At 34.5% G+C, this 19467-nt stretch overlaps 1 protein-coding gene across 5 annotated transcripts in view; it reads left to right on the top strand.

Annotated features, from left to right (window-relative positions):
• Positions 1-19467, top strand: part of LOC103274239 (sodium channel protein type 1 subunit alpha) — a 137836-nt gene that overhangs the window by 57161 nt on the left and 61208 nt on the right. For all 5 annotated transcript variants that reach the window (XM_008071705.2, XM_008071706.2, XM_008071707.2 and 2 more), the window contains exons 3-7: positions 10785-10903; positions 12941-13030; positions 14591-14719; positions 16980-17071; positions 17892-18164. In XM_008071705.2, the coding sequence (XP_008069896.1) occupies positions 10785-10903; positions 12941-13030; positions 14591-14719; positions 16980-17071; positions 17892-18164 (703 nt within the window). The remainder of the gene's footprint in view (positions 1-10784; positions 10904-12940; positions 13031-14590; positions 14720-16979; positions 17072-17891; positions 18165-19467) is intronic.

Here is a 19467-nt window from a genome sequence, read left to right on the forward strand (position 1 = left end):
TCAAGGCTGAGGTCATGAGCGTGCCACTGCACACCAGCCTGGACAACAGAGATGCTGACTCAAAAAAAAAGTATTCTTTCCTTGATTTTCTCAGGGACCATTTAAAAATAACTCATTCTCATTCTATCAACTGTCCTGAAAAGATGCACACTGCTTTTTTGTTGTTTTTGTTTTTGAGTAGCAGTCTCACTCTGTTTCCCCAGCTGGAGTGCAGTGGCCCAATCACGGCTTACTGCAGCCTCCACCTCTTGGGTTCAGGTGATCTGTCTGACTTAGACTCCTGAGTAGTTGGGATTACAGATACATGCCACAACACCTGACTAATTTTTAAAAATTTTTTGTGTAGAGACAAGGCCTCACTATATTGCCCAGGTTGGTCTCAAACTCCTGGGTTCAAGCAGTCCTCCTGTCTCAGTGGCCCAATGTACAGGGACTACAGGCTGAGTCACCATACCTGGCCCACACTCCCTGCTTATTGGGCTACATAAGGAGTCATACATGAACTTGTGATTTCAAATTCATGCCTAGTCAGTCATTACTACAGGAGTTTTTAGCTGTTGTATTGGATGGAGAAAGTTGTTTTTAATTGGGGTCAGGGAGGTTTTTTTTTGCAAAAGTAGTTTAATAGGAAATCAGAAAAGTAGATGATAGTTAAAAGTTTATAACTCAACTAATTGTCATATAAGCAGTCTCCAATGTATAATTGTTCTTTGCATATAAATCATCTACTCTAGAATAACCAGTCGCCCAGATGCTTCCTTACCTGCTAGACACTGTAGTTGACTTCCAAATCTTTCTCCTTGACACTCATTATTTCTTCTTTATGTCCCTTTCTTCTTTGTCACCTTCCATCACTGTTCAGAAACAGTTCCAAGATTATAATGCTGGTAAATAAAATCTCGTCTAACATTTATCGAGTACCTGCTTTATTTGTTAGAGATCCTTCAATTGAAAGTGATCAAAACCCAGTAGAAACTACTTTTTTGAGGGAGGAGAGAAGGAAACGTGTGGAGTGTGTATGGTTTTGATATCAAAAGATATAGTACCTTAAATGACATCATCAGGACATTCCTTTTCCATGTTTGGTTCTGCTTTCACCCACGTTGGTTTCATTTGCTGGCTGTCTCTTCCACAAGATGGCAGAAATAGTCACCAATAGCACTAAGCTAGCATCTTACAGACTTGTAACCCCTCCAAAAAACAACTCACTTTTTTTTCCCCAAAATCTCTAGCAAAAGTCCTAGACTTTGTTCTACTTGGGTCACAAGACATTGTCTGAACCAGTCACTATAGCCTAGAGTATGTAATGATCTCCTCGACCATGCCAGTGTCACATAATGACTGCCGTTGCCGTTGCCAAGGGAAGAGTTAACTCCATGTAGACCTCACTGGCAGACAATGAGGCAGAAGTTTTCTCCAAAAGGAAGAGAATGGGACTGTTAGAGAAGGTGCTAAGCAGGCAAAAACAATAGCTATGTACTCTATGTTGTATGGAAGGATATTTGCTGTTCTTATGTCATCCTCGTGTCCTTACACAATAGATCTTTTCTTTATTTAAAAATAATGAAACTGAGGTTAAGTAATTTGCCTAACCTCACAAAGCTGGTAAGTAATAGAGACTAGATTAAAAACCAGATCAGTGAGTTTCTATGGCCCATTGCCACACTGCTTTGGATTTGCAGTTGTAGCACTAATGGTACCCGTGGAAAAGAGAATCAGTGATAGAATCTAAACAAACCTAGTGCTGCTATCTTGCTCCCTACTCGTGTCACTTTGCAAGATTCTTGTCTCCTAGGCTGGCAGAATTTCCCAAACCCTCACTGGTCACTTCACCACTTGGGCATCTACTGCTTTTGCAGAAACTAAAATCTTGGAGACTCAGTGCTCTGGATCAGTTTCTAAAGTAATTAGAAAACTACATTTCTCACCAGATTCTAATAGGGTCATAAGCATCTATTTTTCAAAGAAGGTCAAGTCAGGAAACTTAAATTTTGTTCCTCTGTAAGGAAATTACATTAATCTGAGATCCAAAGTTTTAAAATGAGAAGAAAGAGGAGTCTTCCAGGGAAAGAGAAAAACGTAGAAGAAGACATAAAACAGAGTTGCACTGTAATATGTATGAAGAGAATAAGATGAGGTTGAGAGGTGCAGCTAGGGCACCTTTTAATACCTCTTAAATGGTTTGAAGTTTATTTTCAAAGCAAGAATTCCCAATAAGTCTTTGGGTACTAGTGTGACATGGTCCACTTTACATTGTTAAAAATCACTCTAACTTCTCTATGTAGAGCAGATTAAGTTAACTGGAAAGAAAAAATAATTCGGGAGTTGTATTAATGCTTGGTCTAGCATTTTGACAATGAAGATGGAGAATAATTGAATCAGAATCTGTTTTGGAGGTGAGATGTTTAAGTGTCAGACCAGAGAAAGCTGATGGTGACAGTTTGCTTAGATAGGAAGTTTGGGGAGAAAGATAATTGAACCTGAAAATTCCAATGTGAAAACTGGCACTGCTTTGAGAAACAGAAATGTTCCTATATGTGTACATTTAAGAGCTGGACATACAGAAGCACATTTTTAATATTTTAATTTTTAATATTTTAATTCTTATATTTTTATTGGCACTTTAGAATTCTTTAAGGACATTGACCTTTTGTTTTATTCCATCTTCAAAACAACTTTTGGGTTGATATTATAATCTTTTTCACTTAGTTGGAGAAATTGAGGGGGGAATAATTTGCTCATAATTCTCATACAGCAAGCTTGTAATCCAGCTAGGACTAAAATTTGTTCTTTTCAGTCAAAGAAAAATCAGCTGAGATATAATAGTGTATTAAACTCATGGTATGTACTAATGATACAGGGATGAAAACTATCTCACCTCCAGTTTTTTCTTTGACTATGAGTATAGTTCCTCCTCTCTGCTGAGGTAGAGGTTGAGGCCTTTGCCTCCCCAGCAGATGGGAGCCTAGCTAGGTAGTTTCTGTGGAGTTATCTTTTGCACTAGCCTCAACCCTCCCATTCTACCCTGCTAAAGCACAGGAATAAGCAATTTTATACACTCTTCTCTGGAAATAAATTATTCTTCTTCATGTGAGCTTGTAGCAGAATTTTTTTAAGATCTGATTATGAAGCATAGAGACCAGAAACATATTTTGTTGAACTAATACAATATTGTTCATAATTTTAAATTATTTTCTAACATTTATAAATCAGGAGATCCTACACATGTGCACACAGATGCACACAATTATGCATATTTTAAATTTCTCTTGAAATATCAGATCTGATATCACTGACTTGCATGCCCCAAATTGGCAGGTACCTATTGCCACCTAGCCTCTGTGAGTATTTTAGTCTGTGATCTGGCGCTTAAAGACTGCATTTGTTGTTGGGTAAAGGTTATATGTTACAGCTGAGTGAGTCACAGGTAGGCAAGAGTCACTGGTTGTTTTTTTAGTGATCACTCCCGTCTAAAGGAAAAAATTGAATGAGATCAGCAAAGAAGAAAACATGTTAAGTATGTTGTGCCTGCTTCAGAGTCAGGTAGAGAACCTGAAAGAAAAATTTCCATCCTCCAGTGAGCCAGAAAAGAAATTAAATCTTGGCTTGAAACCACAGTTTATAGCAAATAGGCAGGGAAGTAGATGAGACCATTTAGAAGGTCCTCAGGAAAAAAAAAAAAAAACCAAGAATTGGATACCATGGAATAGGCCCAGCATGAGAAATATCCCAGAGATATATACTTACAGAAATATCTAGACCTTCTATGCTGTACTTCACACCCAAAACTTTGAAGCATCTCTCTTTTGGCCACATGGCTTTCATTTTCCCCCTCCTTGCTGGAACCTCTTCCTGAGCAGCTTACAACTGGGCAGAAGGTTGATCCCACTTCTGGGAAGGAGTTAGAGCCAGGAAACTTTCTTGGTCTGATTGTCAGGGCTATATCCAGGGGAGAGATGTGTACCTGACAACCAAACTTAGAATTCTTGCCAGTCTTACCATAACACTTTCTTTTACATGGTGGTAAAATTTCACAGTACCATTAATTCAGAATTATACATCATTAAGAGTTAGAGCTGGCTGATGGCTCACTCCTATAATCTTAGCACTTCAGGAGTCTGGGGCAAAAAGATTGCCTGAGCTCAGGGGTTGGAGACACACCTGGGCAACTTGGCAAGACCTCAACTCTACAATAAATCAAAAACTTAGCTTGGCATGGTGGTGAGCATCTATAGTTCCAGCTACTTGGAAGGCTGAGGCAAAAACATCACCTGAGCCCCACAGGTCTAGGACGCAGTAGCTATGAGTGTGTGGTACTGTACTCCAGGCTGGGAAACAGTGTGAGACTTCAACTCAAAAAATAAAATTAAAAATAAAAGATTTTTAAAAATAGAGTTAGACCTTTGGATCTGGCAACAAGATATATATCCTCCATGGAAAGATATTTTATAAGTTCTAAACAAATAATTGACTTCCAAATGCATTTTTAAAACACAACTGATGTTCAAGTTGAAAATGGCCTATGTTTTAAACACAGGAAAGACTAAGGGATAAATTTAATCAACCAGTAGTACATTCTACATTTTGTATATTGTCCATTGTCATAGTTTACTTTCCTGTGTTAATTCTTGCCTTTGACAGAATTACTTTAAGAGCAGACAAGTGCAATACATTTGGAGTCAGTCCTATTATTTGACAATGTTTTGATAATGTTTAGATGAAACACAAAGTTAGAGCCTATGCTTAAACTGTATCGTTTAAGAAACATGGATTTAGATAAAGGTAAAGGTAAAGGTTATATTTAGAAAAATAAACTGGAAAACTATGGCTTGTTAAATTTAATATCTATCCTGGAAAAAACCATAAACAAATCACTTTCTATAAAACCAGAAACAAACAAAAAGATCACTAGACAGTGACAAGTATAGTTTCATAAATAACAATTTTTTTCAAGTCATTATTAAATAATTATTTCCTCGGTGACTATGCAGTTAGATTAAAGGGATAGATTTTAATTCATGTACACAACATAATTGTTGGTAATGTGGGCAATCACTAGTAAATTTTTATAATAAGTAGGTAACAAAAACAGTCCTGCTACTGTAGAATCATATGAGTTATTTATTAACAGCACAAAATAGTAGGCATCCGAATCTGACCCACTGAATAGGAATAACAATAACTCTATGAATTAAGTACTTATTCCTTAGCTGAGTCACGGAAATTTAAGTAACTTGTCAAGGATCTCAGTGCTAAATGGCAGCAAAGCCAGCATTTGAGCCACAAATCTGATTCCAGAGTTTACACTCTTAAAATATAATAAATGTTGCTTTCCAGATCTCTAGACTATGGATTATCAGGTGTGTTTACCAGTTTTTCTGCATAACTTCTTGCTTGCTTTCTCTTTAAAATAGGAAATTATTAGCCGGGCTTGGTGGCTCAGCCTGTAATCCCGCACCTTTGGGCGGCTGAGGTGAGTGGATTGCCTGAGCCCGCAGGTTCGAGACCCGCCTGGGCAACTTGGCGAGGCCTCATCTCTACAATAAATCAAAAAAATTAGCTGGGCGTGGTAGCGCGCACCTGTAGTTTCAGTTACTTGGAAGGCTGAGGCAGAAGAATCACCGGAGCCCAGCAGGTCGAGGCTGCAGTGGCCGGGAGCGGCCACTGCACTACAGTCTGGGTGACAGTGAGACTCCAACTCAAAAAAAAAAAAAAAAATAGGTAATTATTTTTACATGGCAAAGATTGCTGAAGAGAGTATGACCAGCCGAACTATGGTTTAAGTTTAGGTCTGTACTGTCCAATGCATCAGACATTAGCCATGTGTACCTATTGAGTACTTGAAATACGGCAAGTCCATGTGTGAAAGACCTAAGAGTTATCATGAAAAAAATATATATAGTATTTCAATCATTTTTAATATTGATTTTATTCCCAAATGATAATATTGTGGATATGTTGGATTAAAGAAAACATTAAAATTAATTTCGCTTGCTTTTTTCTTTGAATATGACTCTCAAAAAGTGTAAAAATCATATATGTGACTCAGATTTGTAGCTCACATTATATTTCTATGGACAATGCTGATCTAGGTAAACCTTCACTAACTCTTCTATTTTTTTCTATTAATATAAGTAGTTAATAGAAGTAATATAATATAAGTAGTTGAGCATTCCCTAGTTTGTAAACTTCTGGGAATCATAATACATATCTTTGTGTTCCTTTTAGACTATAGCACAGGGCATTGCAAACACTGCACCAAACAGTTAATATATGTATTTTGAATTGAAATTAACAACTGGAACTAAATTTGGCCTGTGATACTTTCCAGGTGTATGCAATACTTATCTATATTAGCAACTTATCATATAGGTGCTCAATAAATGTTACCTGACTTTTGTAACTACCTATGAAGAGAGAAGTGATAATCTAGAACAACCCCCATTGTATAAATGTTACATTCCTGCAAATATGTCTATAAAGTGATTTTTCTTAAAATCTAGTTTCTAATTCAGTCACAGTGTGATTTTTCAAAATTTGTTTGAGGTGGAAACTTTTTCACATGTTAAATGATTTCATTAATTTCTTGCTATTCTATTCCTTTGTAGAACTGCAATTAAAGCATTTGTTTTGACCCTGTAACAAATGAACTGGAGGACAAATTTTGAGAATAGTCGTAGACGTGACTGAATTCTACCAAACGGCAAAGTGTTGGCACTGGTATACGAACCCAGTCTTGTCAATGTCCTATCAGCCTTGAGTTATAAAGAGAAGCCTGTTTCCGGCTTAATGCTACTGTGTCAGCTTTTTCTACTCCACCAACAATTTTGAACTAAGTATTTTTTATTGAAGTGACTTAATGTAATAAATATTATCCCAAGGAGTTGCATTCATGAAATTTTTGTTGAACTTATTAGATTTAATCGATGCTAAGATACTTCACTGTAATAAGTCACCCAATACATTCTTTAAAAAAGTAAACCTGTCACTTGATTGACCAGATCATAAATCCTGATTAGCTTAAAGCTATATAACATTTGTTTATACAATAATATCTTCGCTAGTCTTTGAATTCTTCCCTTTTAGATCCCTTTCTTACTTGTAAAATGAGAAAGGCAAATATCTATATACTTGAAAACTCTGGTTTTACTTAACTATTTGTTATAAGTGAAGTGTTCCCTCTGACTCTCTTCTTCCAATGCCATCAAAACCACTGTTTGGAAAAATATATATCTGAGAGTCCTTGGGGACAAGTATCTTCTTATCAATTCTCCACACTTATAAACAAAATGATTGACTTCTTGGCTGTGTAAGCAACTATATGGAGGATTGCTATAGACAGGTAAGGAAATAAACATAAGATTAGTTTCAGATAATAAATTTAAAGTTCCAAACAGAACTTACTCATGGACATGAAAGTGATAATATATTTAAAATTCTAGATGTTGAGTTGCTATACAACTGTATATGAAAAAAGTTCTGAGAAGTATAAATACTGTTGCTTTATCAGAAGACTATTTAAAATAAGCTCATAAAAACCTTAAAGCAATGCACATAAAGTTTGTACATAAACATATATATTTCAACCTGAGAAGAAGAAATCACAGAAGTTCTATAATAACAGTTCCCTAATATTGACCTTCTTTGCAGCTTCCTGGGTAGTTTTAGGAAGAATGTCATGCCCAAATACATGTCTTGTAAAAAACCAAACCAGAACAAACCTCTCTGTACAATAAAACCTCATTAATTCCGTTTATATGTTCAAATTGTTAATATCTACACATTGTGCATATAAATCTTGTAAATATCAAGTTACAAAATAATTGTCTACACATTATTTGAGTTGTATACATAAAGGAAATAAAACTTAGATAAAAATTTTTATCTAAGTCTTGAACAATTGAGAATTATGTCCATTTGTCTTTAACTTTTGTGTCAAAGTATTAACTCCTCTATGTTAGAGTACTTTTAGGTTTATAATTACATATGTGCATTAGGGGTACAGTAATTTTATTAAGCTCACCTTGCTGAATCCAGTCATTGATGCACCCTTTAATTTTTTTTTAATTATCACCCATAATTGTACCTATTTTGGGGGTGCATAGAGATGTTTTGATACATACAATGTATAGTGATCAGATCAGGGCAATTGGCATATCCATCCATCATCTCAAACAATTATCATTTTTCTGTGTTAGGAACATTCACTATTCTCTTTTTAGCTATTTGGAGCTATATAATATATTATTGTTAATTATAACCTTCCCACAATGATAAAAGAACACTAGAGCTTATTCTTCCTTTCCAGCTGTAATTTTAGATCCTTTAACAAATCTCTCTCTAGCCCCCCTTTCCTCTGCTCTTCCCAACCTCTAGTATCCTCTGTTTCATTTTTTACTTCTACGTATATTCCCTTTTTGGACCCCACTTTGTTCACTTTTTACAATGTTTTCTCTTTTAGTTTTTAGTCCTCAGGGTAGACTTTTTCCTCTCCCTCCCTACCCCCAACCCATCCGTTCTTTTGGCCTCTCTAGCTTTGCATTTTATTTTACTACTCATCCTCCATCTTTTCTATTTTTCTCATTTATTATCTCTGTTCATGTTTTGGGCTGGAAGGTGACCAAGGAGTCAGAGGTATTCTCTTCTGAGTATGGTTCTGTCACCTCAGGATGAGCCTAGTTATTTTCCTTGTCTACTGAACTATAGTCTTGATCACCCTCACACTCCAGCCCATGATTTAGTACATGTATGGATTGTAATTTCTCCTTCATTATCTCTTTATATCACTTTTATCTGTTTCAAAATTAGCTTGAATTAGTGTCTGAAGTGAAGACATTCTTATTTTAAAAATATGTATTCTGTGTTATGTTTTTACTGGTTTTCCTGCCCTAGCCCTCAATATTTCTATCAGATTTTAGTCAGCATATTTTGGGGAAAGGAAGCATAAGCAGTAGATTTGGACCATATTCAGCCCCGAGTTGGCTCATTTTGGGCCTGTGTCCTTACATCTCATATTCCCTATGGCAAAGGCATTTGCATTGCACATATTCACTTGTTTTATGATGATCTCACACTATCATTCAGGGACAGAAGCCCTGAATGAATCAGAGAAAAAAAGGACTAAATAGTCTTGTTACAGATGATTGCTCCTCAAGTAAACACATGTGAAACTCTCTCTTCCTGCAAGTGAACTTCACGGTACAGTTTTCTTTGTATTCTGAACTCAAACTCTTTCAAAGTTGACAGAGGGAATGTAGTCAGAGGTAAGAGAGCAGTACTTCTCAAAATCTATCGTGAAGGAGATGTCCCTATTCTTCTAGAAAATGCAGTAAAAATTCCTAGAGAGTTGAAACACAAAATAGATTTACAACTCCCTACTCCTTTATTATTAGATTCAACAGACACAACATCAGTGGGTCAAATTTCCTTACCAGTTTCTAAACACGTACTCTCCATAATCTGTACTTATTGATCACAGACCAGGGAGGGTTGGTAGATCAGCACCATTTGAGGGACCACACTGTCATAGCCCATTTAGGGCAATTCTACCCATACCTGATAGGAAGTGCTACTTTCAAACAGCAACTAAATTAACATTTGGGTGATAATCACTTAAATTTAGAAAATCCTGAAGGTAGAGAGGGAAAAAATTAGGTATATACTAATGACCTGAAGAGTAAATGTAGAAAGTAAACCATTATCAAAGATTTTTAGTAGAAAATACACATAAAGTTAATGGTTGCTATGTCATAATATAATCTGTGCAAGTATACATCCCAAGGCCTAAAACACAGAGTTTTTGAAGAATACGTGAATTTAAAATTTTAATCTTAAAATTCTCTTCCCCTAATATGTTCTTCACAGAGAAAAAGGCTTTCTCCCAACACTGGCTCTCTCTAACTATAAGTAAAAGCCTTAAGAAACAATGTGTCAGAACCCTTTATAATCATCATATGTTGCAGCTTTAATTTTTTATCTGCATACTGCCAGTTGATCTCAAATAAGTCTAACTTTTGGAATGGATTTCCATTCACATTCATAGATCCTGGGTTCTTTAGTGGCTTTGAACTTTTCCTCTGTAATAAGAAAGCACAACATAAGATAGGCATTCAATTGGGATTAGAATTAAATGTCAGCTAACTCAGAAATCCCAATACAGAACTTAGCACTCCTGGCCAATGGATCCTCTCTGGGGAACTTGGCCTCTGGGAATCAATTATTGGAATATATCCATTTAACCCAAGAGTATGTTTGACAGTGGCTGTTTTCATTTTTTTAAATTATGAAGAGTGGTAATATTTATTTTTTTAGGATAGATGGTATAAGAATGTTTATTTCAAAAATAGTATCAGTTCTGTTGAATGATTTTACATTCCACAGGGTTAATTTTCAAGATATTTGAATTGGGAAAGCTGGAATCACTATAAAAGGAAGGTAGTGCCTTAAATTTTTTGGAATGAAATGAAATGTGCACCCATTTAACATTTTGATTTAACTCAGATTTAAAATATCAAGAAAATAAGTAAATTATCTTGGCTAAATATTTATATACAATAAAATTGCTGGTAAGTATCAGGTAAAAGGTAAGTGGTATCATTGGATTTCCTCTCTAGTTAAGAAGAGATCCAGTGATGGTCTATCTTCATGGGGCACATTAAAAGCTGTGATTGTGCTGGTTTCTCATTTAACATTAGAATAATTCATTATAAAAAGTAACTCAAATAGATAATAGAGTTTAAATGGTTTATACTCTCATACTTCTATGTTGTGTTCCTATCTTACAGACTTTTATAGTATTGAATAAAGGGAAGGCCATCTTCCGGTTCAGTGCCACCTCTGCCCTGTACATTTTAACTCCCTTCAACCCTCTTAGGAAAATAGCTATTAAGATTTTGGTACATTCATATCCTTTTTTCAAGTGATCAGTGTTAACCATTCGTACATAATCCATAAGTACTTTGTAGCTAAATATAAAATTAAGTTGGGAAATGTCCATATTCTATCATTTTCATCGCTCTAATTTTGCATCATTTGTTATATAAGCCTTACTCTTAAAGTTGATTAATCACATAAATGTTACTGAAACTTACAAAGTTTTTAACATTACATATATAAACATGTATGTGTGTATATTATTTTTCTAATAATTCTTGTATATATTGAACACTACAAATCTATTTTAAGATAGTTATATTTACCTTTATCGTCTTCGTACAAAGTTTGTGATTGTGTAGGATTTGCTGAGAGTCATGACATAATAACAAAGAAGTCTACCTCCAGACTTAGCTATAGCTATGATATAATATCTCTTAGAATAAACCTGTAAAGTATATTTTCCATGGGAGAATGTCAGGAGACTTTGGTCAGTACTTAGTAAATTCTTGATTCTTCCTGATGATGTGTGTGAAGAAAGAACTAGAATATTGCCTGAATTTCAAATTCAAGTAATTGAGTTATGACTTTGCCATGTGAAACTGATTGTTTAGCAAAGACTCTGGAAGTTAATAAAAGAAGCTGAGTTTATATTTCCAAATGGTCTTAAAGGATTTGGTTTTGTGGTTCCTGTTGGTGTTAAAAAGGGCTCTGCAATTAAATACATCTGCTGATGATATTCATCAGTGAAAAACTTCACTTCTGATTGTCTCACTTGCTATCTTTGGCAATAAGGAATAGAGAAATACTATTATCATTATTATAAGCTCATACTACTTTTTTTTTTAAGGATTCTAAAATTTAAAAGGCCAATCTAGTTTTAGGATGGCAGCCGGAAGTTTCTTAGTGTTATAAATATGTTGTTACTAAAACGCAAAGATTTGAAATATAAAAATTATATATTCAGGGTTTTTACACTTATGAAAGTTTTTAATCCTAGTTTGTATTCTTACTGCCATCATGTGGTCATTTGATGAAAACCTTCCTTTTTACTTCTGGAAAATTTTTGTTTTGGCAGTAAACTTAGTGGAAAGAATTTTGGACCTGAGGGCAGGAAACATATAGGACACATTATTCAATTTCTATAGAGCTTAGACTTTATTTTCCTAATTTCTAAAATGTAGCGATAAGACTAGTTGTTTTTTAAAGTCCCTCTCACCTCCATAATTCTATTGCATCTTGTTGATTTGTTTTAGCTAATACTTAGAGCATACCTTGTGTTTACTTATATACAGTCACTGTTCCAAACATTTCACACATATTAACTCATTTTATTAACTCACCTAATTAATCTCATGCCAAAATGATGATATCTGTACATTATAGCTCCATTGTATAAAAGTAAATGGAGTCACAGTGGGATTCAATGACACAGGTGGCTTAGTGACCTGCCCAAGATTGCTTTGCTATGTTGAATTTTAATTACATGTGCACTATATTAAATCCTGACCTTCAAGAATATTCACTTTTCATCCTACCCAATACTGCTGCACTTGTTTGAACTTAGTTGAAATAGAACAACCCAACAATTAGCATTGTTCTGTACTTTGACTACAAATTATTTGCATGCACTCAACTATATCAGATAACATATGTTTGAGAAAATATTGTAGACATGTGCCCTTCTTCAACAATTCGCTATTCTAATTGCTTAAATTAGTTCAGGTCAATGGTTTCTGCTGAAAAACTGCAACTCCAGGTGGCACACAGTCTTCCCACATAAGTTCTCTTGAAGATAAATGTATTAATTGAATAATTGTTGTGAAAATACCTTATTCTGATATACTTTTTCATACATTATCTCTCATCTATATAACTATTCTATGAAGGTGATATTGTTACTCACATTTTACAGGTGAAGAAACTGAAATTTAAAGAGATTAACTGACTTGCCCACAACGTATTTATCCCTGAGTCTTGGCTGAGCTGGAGTTCAGACTTTCAATGTTAGTTTTATGTAATACTTAGATTTGGATTTTCTTTTGTGTGTTCCTTAACGATAACCTACATTATTTAGCATGCTAATTATGTGCACTATTTTGACGAACTGTGTGTTTATGACAATGAGTAACCCTCCTGACTGGACAAAGAATGTAGAGTAAGTTCAACTTATGTTTTAAATACCGAATATATAATATTTAATATTATATATGGAAGATTTGGAAACTATGTCTTAATATACCCTCAAAATAAAAATAAAGAACATTTTTATTAAAGCCATTTCTAAACAAAATTATGCAGTAAGAAGATAATACTCACTGGCCCTCAGACCTACTGATGTTAGATTTAATATCTCCCTTTCATCTATATCCGGTGGACATCAGAAGTGCATATTCATGGACATTCACCACTTTTCCTTTAGTATCTATAGCTGCCAAAGCAAATGTGGTAAAAGCAATTGCAGAAAAGATCCAATATGGTGGACTAGGTCTCAGCTCAGTTCCAGATCAATTCAGTGAATTAAGATTCAGAGAAGGCAAGTTACAAATGCCATATGAAGACAATGTTGACCCTCAGAAAGTCTTCATTTCCATCAGTCATATCCACTTCATGTCAGACCTTTGTCACTTTCAAGCATGATTATTAAAAAAAATTGGCTGAAAAAAGTTCAAAATTTTGAGAACTTGAAATTTTAGTAGACTGAAGGTGAAATTAACAAAAGTGGGTAGTGTTTTCAGAAACTGGAAGTCTTACCAACTATATTGATGATCTCTCTGTTCTGGGGATACCTTTGAGGGCAGAGAGACCAGATTTGTGACAAGCACAACAGAGTTGCTTCAATAAACACTGCTACGCTTGCCCACACAGCTAGCTTGTAATTCTTATTACTCTGCAGCTGCTGACCCTTGGCAACTACAGAGGTATTCCCTAGAGCTTCTGCCTTTCCTGACACTTCCGGGTTGCAGTCAATAAGAAAACCAACAGTTTATAAAGAAATAATAAACTGTTTTTGTTCAAAGAATTCCTAAAGTATTGAAGTTGTCCCGTGAGACCCCACAGGTCTTCAGTTGCCCTAGTTTCTGTCATTTTAAGCCACTCTCACACCTTAACTTCTGAATAGACAATTTAAACTGAAATAATCTAAATTTTGAATTATCACATTTTATTCTAGGTTCAATTTTCACCGCTCATAACCCTGCTCAAAGTAGAATTATCCACTTTGATTTAAAGAAAGTCCTTTTCCCAAGTAAGTTAATTTGTAGAAAGGAAAAGCATAAGACTTGCTAATTTGTCAGTTGCCTTTCATTCTTAGAACGTCATAGAAATTGAGGGTTTTTTTTATTTTTTTGCCTTCTACAGGAAAATCATTTTATGCTCCTGCAATATTATTGATTGGTTACTAAATCATGCGAACATATTGAATAATTCTCAAGTAGCTGTGTTCATTTATGTCAATACCAAAACATTTCAGACAGTAGCTAGATAAACTTTTTATGGCTTGTATTTCTCAAACTAGTCTTATGAATCTTTCACAACTCTTTATGTGTTAGGGATTTGGATTTAATGGTAAGGCTATGTTTTATTTCTATGAAAATAAAATCAACCTGTTTACTTTTCTTTTTTAGTATCCATCTATTCCAATGACAGAGTGATAATAAATTGATATACTATAAAAGAACACTATTCCTTTATCAATTTTTTGGGTACTTATTTTCAGGTACACCTTCACAGGAATATATACTTTTGAATCACTTATAAAAATTATTGCAAGGGGCTTCTGTTTAGAAGATTTTACCTTCCTTCGGGATCCATGGAACTGGCTTGATTTTACTGTCATTACATTTGCGTAAGTGCTTTTTTGAAACTTTACAAGAGAACACAGTTTGGTTTTCTATAAGTGCTTATGCTTTTAAAGAATAAAAGCTTGTTTTTACTATAGAATATTTTGATGTAATTTATACATTTAGGCTGTGGATTTTAATTTAACACAACAGAGGTATAAGTGGCATTTCACTGTGGCATGAAGGCTTTGCAGTAGTTGAAAAACACAATATTCACATGTAAGAAATATGTCAGCAAATTTCATACATGCTACTCTTCCAACATCACAAACACACACTCACATGCACACATACATACCCCATAGTATTCAAGCACAAGTGTATTCATAATACATCTGTTAATATGGCTTTTTAAAATAATGGTTACAAACAATTCTATTGGTCCCAGGAATTTGCACTGACCTTGTCAGTATTTTGCATAGTTTCTTTTATTTGTTTGGTGGAATAATAGAAAGTATCTACTAACAATCAAACCTACTGGAAAAAAGTTTTTTAATATATGGGAGGAGGAACCCCAAAAAACGAAGTTATTTTTCGGATGGTAGGCCATTTGTAGTACAGGCTTCCCTTGCTACGTAACTGTTCTAGGAACCCAGAGGCATCAGTGTACCAGCCTGGCGTTGTTGTGAAAGGCTGTGATCAGCTTCAGTGGGTTTGTTGTTGTTGTTGTTGTTGTTTTTGGAGATTCTTTCAACACTTTTGCCCATTTCATGATGGGTGATTTACGAGCGCATCTGCAATACTGTTCTGAATGATCAACAATTTTTGACTAAAAAAGGCACGACCCCCATGCCCTACCCTCCCTATTCACCTGATCTCAACCTGAGCTACTTTTTTTGTTTCCCTGAATGAAATAAAGTCCTCAAGGGGAAATGCTTTGCTAATGTGGAAGAGAGAAAACAAAAAATGACAGAATCACTGAAAAGTATCAAAATTGAGTCAAAAACTGTTTTGAGCAGTGGAAAAAGCGTCTTGATAGGTGTATTGCATCAAACAGAGAAGGGGACTATTTGCAAACATATAAGGATAAATACACTTTTTAAAATAAATAAATTCTGGTTTGGGGTGTTTCCCCTCATATTAAATTATTATTTCATCAGCAAACTGATTTCTAAGACTTATAAATGGACACATTCTCTCTACCTCTTTCTGCTTCTCTCCTGACCCATTTTTTTCTTTCTCCCTTCTTTCTCTTTTATAGTCTTTTTCATCTCTTTCTCTGTCCTCAATATAAGTCTTCTTATCCTTGTCTCCTATCCATATACACTCAGTAATATGTACAATTTCTGCTCCTTCATCCTTTTTTCTAATGGTAAACTTCCCCAGAAAGAGACCCCGAAAAATAATGAAAAGCTGTTCAGGAATAAGTGAGAGTTGAGTGTAGAGAAAGGCAGACCTATATCTTTTATCCCCATCTTTTTTTTTAGGAGCTGACTCTCAGGGTCTCTTGCAGAGGAGGTGTGGTAGATAGGAGGAGGGAAGATGGCTCTGTTAGAGCTTTGAGTACTGCCTGTCTGGTCTTAACTTTTTATCTGATCATGATGAGCCAATTCTTTGCCATACTTTCTGGCCACAGCTCCAAAAAAGACACATGAGACTTTTTTGTTTTAATACAAGCAGGGGCAGCACAGGGTATACATAAAACATTGTTCTTCATTTGACTAACTTTCATTTACAAGTTACACTAGGGAAGCATTATTTTATACATAAAGGTAATAAGGTAATCTTTATTTTCATGCCTCCATTTTTGTTGGGTGATTTTCTGTATTTTTTTCTAACTGGAACTCTAAAACCATAACCTAGATTTCTTTTCTTTTTCTTTTTGCTTAATTCTCCTAAGTTACACATGATGTTCACTACATTGATTGCCAAAATGGCAACAGCAATGTATATTTTATGAAGTTTACACTTAGTTAATAATCTTCATTACGTGAATAAAGCCATAGTGATAGGCTCTAATGTCTAATGTGTCACTTCCAATATTTATTGTTTAAAATCACCAAGAAGTTCTTTATAAAGACCCATACAAGTAATAGAAATCCTTCTAAGATCTTGAATAACTCTGATTTAATTCTACAGTTATGTAACAGGATTTTTAAACCTAGGCAATTTTTCAGCTCTTTGCATTTTCAGAGTGTTGAGAGCTTTGAAAACTATTTCTGTAATTCCAGGTAAGAAGTGATTGTGTAAAGCATAGGCTCCTTGTACCTACAGCTCTTTCTTTGTATCCTGTTATTGTGTTTGTGTGTGAACTCTCTATCACAGATATGTCACAGAGTTTGTGGACCTGGGCAATGTCTCAGCATTGAGGACATTCAGAGTTCTTCGAGCACTGAAAACTATTTCAGTCATTCCAGGTAAGAGCTAAGTTAAATCCCGAGGCTGACTCATCACTTTTTTTCAGCATCTGCCTCTTTGCTTGACATTCAGCATTACCAAAAACCAGGAATCATAAGACTAGGTGTTTCAAAGAAAATGATTGTTATTTTCTGAACATAAGTTTTACCAGTGTTGGAGTTTAACAATTTCTTGTGTGTCATACTGCAATTTGCAGTATGTGATTTGTACTTAGAAATATTATGAGCAGTTATTTTGCCATGTTAATTTTACCAAGAATTTGTTCCCTGTTGAATGTAACAATCTGTAATTCTCATTCATTATAACCACTGATGACAACGTATGTATAATGCAAATCTCTTTTGCTAGCAAAAAGACAAGGGAATAGGTAATAAACAATAGTATGACTCTGCATGAAGGATATATTATCTTAAAGTGCAATAATATGCCAAAACTTTTTTGGTGTATAGCAAAAACTTTCCTACTTTTAAATAGAACATTTTTAATATGTATTCAGATAATTTGTTATAAAACTGACATCTGACCTAATGAAAGTGTGGGGCAAATTTCAGTAGCAAAAAAGAAAAACACTCTTTCCTAAAAACAGGCTTCCTGAAGACCATGAAACTCCCATTATTTTCTCTCAACGTAATGGGATATTATTATATGTCTGGAGTTCAGCTCCCTAAGTTCCTCAACCTTCCATAAAGTGTTGCTCTTCTACTAGCATTGTAAACATTTTTGGACTTAAGCATGGGATCTATGTTGGCAAGAAAATTGGATGAAGTTTTTATGATTTCAAATGTGTTACCTTCATAATAATAAGCTCCTTTCTTTCAGGCCTGAAAACCATCGTGGGGGCCCTGATCCAGTCTGTGAAGAAGCTCTCAGATGTCATGATCCTGACTGTGTTCTGTCTGAGTGTATTTGCTCTTATTGGACTACAACTCTTCATGGGCAACCTGAGAAATAAATGTGTACAATGGCCTCCCACCAATGCTTCCCTGGAGGAACATACTATAGAGAGGAATACAACTTCTATGGGTGACAATGGCACACTTATAAATGAAACCATCACTGTGTTTGACTGGAAATCATATATTCAAGATACAAGTAAGAATTACTGTTTCGTATTGTTCATTCTTTTCAATGCCAATCTGCCTTCCATCTAGGCATCAATTTTTTAAAAATGATTGTATAACAGTCATGATCTCCTAGAAAATAACCTAATAAGACTATTTACAAATATGTAAAATTCCTTTGTAAATTCTAAAGTGGTATACAGATGTAACATTTCAAATTACACAATGACTTTTATGTACCAGAATTTGTAAGACACTGGGAAAAATAATGATAATGCCTGGCTTCAGGGTGTGATAGTATAGTAGATTATTTTGTTCTTTAATAGAAATCAAGTGACACTTTAAAATAAATATTCTAATATTCAAAAGACGTATTACATCAAAGAGAAAAATTACAGTTCATTAATCTTCAGTAGATAGTAATATAATATGCCAGATAAATCAGTAAAGTTATGGAAATCAGTTTATCTTTATTTCAAGAGTTTAGACAAAAGAGTTGAACATTTAAATAGCCCATTCTAGAAAAATGGAAAAATAATTGGCCTGATACTCTTGACAATAAAAAGTAAGTAAAGTTTTCTCTCTCTTTTCTTTAATTTTAGTATCTACCAGGAATAATATTTCAAAGGCAAGGATACTCAGAAGATGCTTCATGAGAAAAGGAAATGTCCTTTTAAATAAATATAGTAAATATATAAAACTTAGACTCTAGATGTGCTTGAATATAACTATACCATTATATGGTTTTAAGGTGGTGAGTAATACTTTGGCAAAAAAAAAAAAGAAAGGAAAAAAACTTCAGTGACTGGTTATGTGGAACAGTAAGATTCGTTCCAGAAAGTTACCTCTAGTCAGATAATTCTGAGAGTAATGATAGCATAATAAAAAAAGAGAGAACTAATCAGTGTCTTCTTATATTTATAAATCTGGAAAATACCTTGGGTTGGTACAAATTAACTCTTTCATGCTATTCATTGATACGTTAACAAATAACTTGCAAACAGTTGTAAACCTCTAGATTAAGGAAAATACCTTGATTAAAAACAGTTAAGTGTCAAAGCAATAGATGAATGTTCCTTATTCATTTGATACGATGCCAGTAAGCCCACTTGTGTTACAAACTCCCTGAAATTTATTGTTTATTTTTTATCTAAGATCAAGATACCTAACTATGAGGATATTACTTTGAGTTTATTCTCTGTAGTGAAAATTTATTGGACTCTATTTTTTTACATACAAAGTAAAAGAAATAAAAAATATCTGAAGTCATTTTCAGCTCTAAAAATCTATGGTTTTCACATTTTCCCTAATAATATTCCAATTGTTGAAAAAAA

This window comes from Carlito syrichta, unplaced genomic scaffold (assembly GCF_000164805.1).
Source record: "Carlito syrichta isolate Samal-C Ts95f unplaced genomic scaffold, Tarsius_syrichta-2.0.1 Scaffold314643, whole genome shotgun sequence".
NCBI classification, from domain to species: domain Eukaryota; kingdom Metazoa; phylum Chordata; class Mammalia; order Primates; family Tarsiidae; genus Carlito; species Carlito syrichta.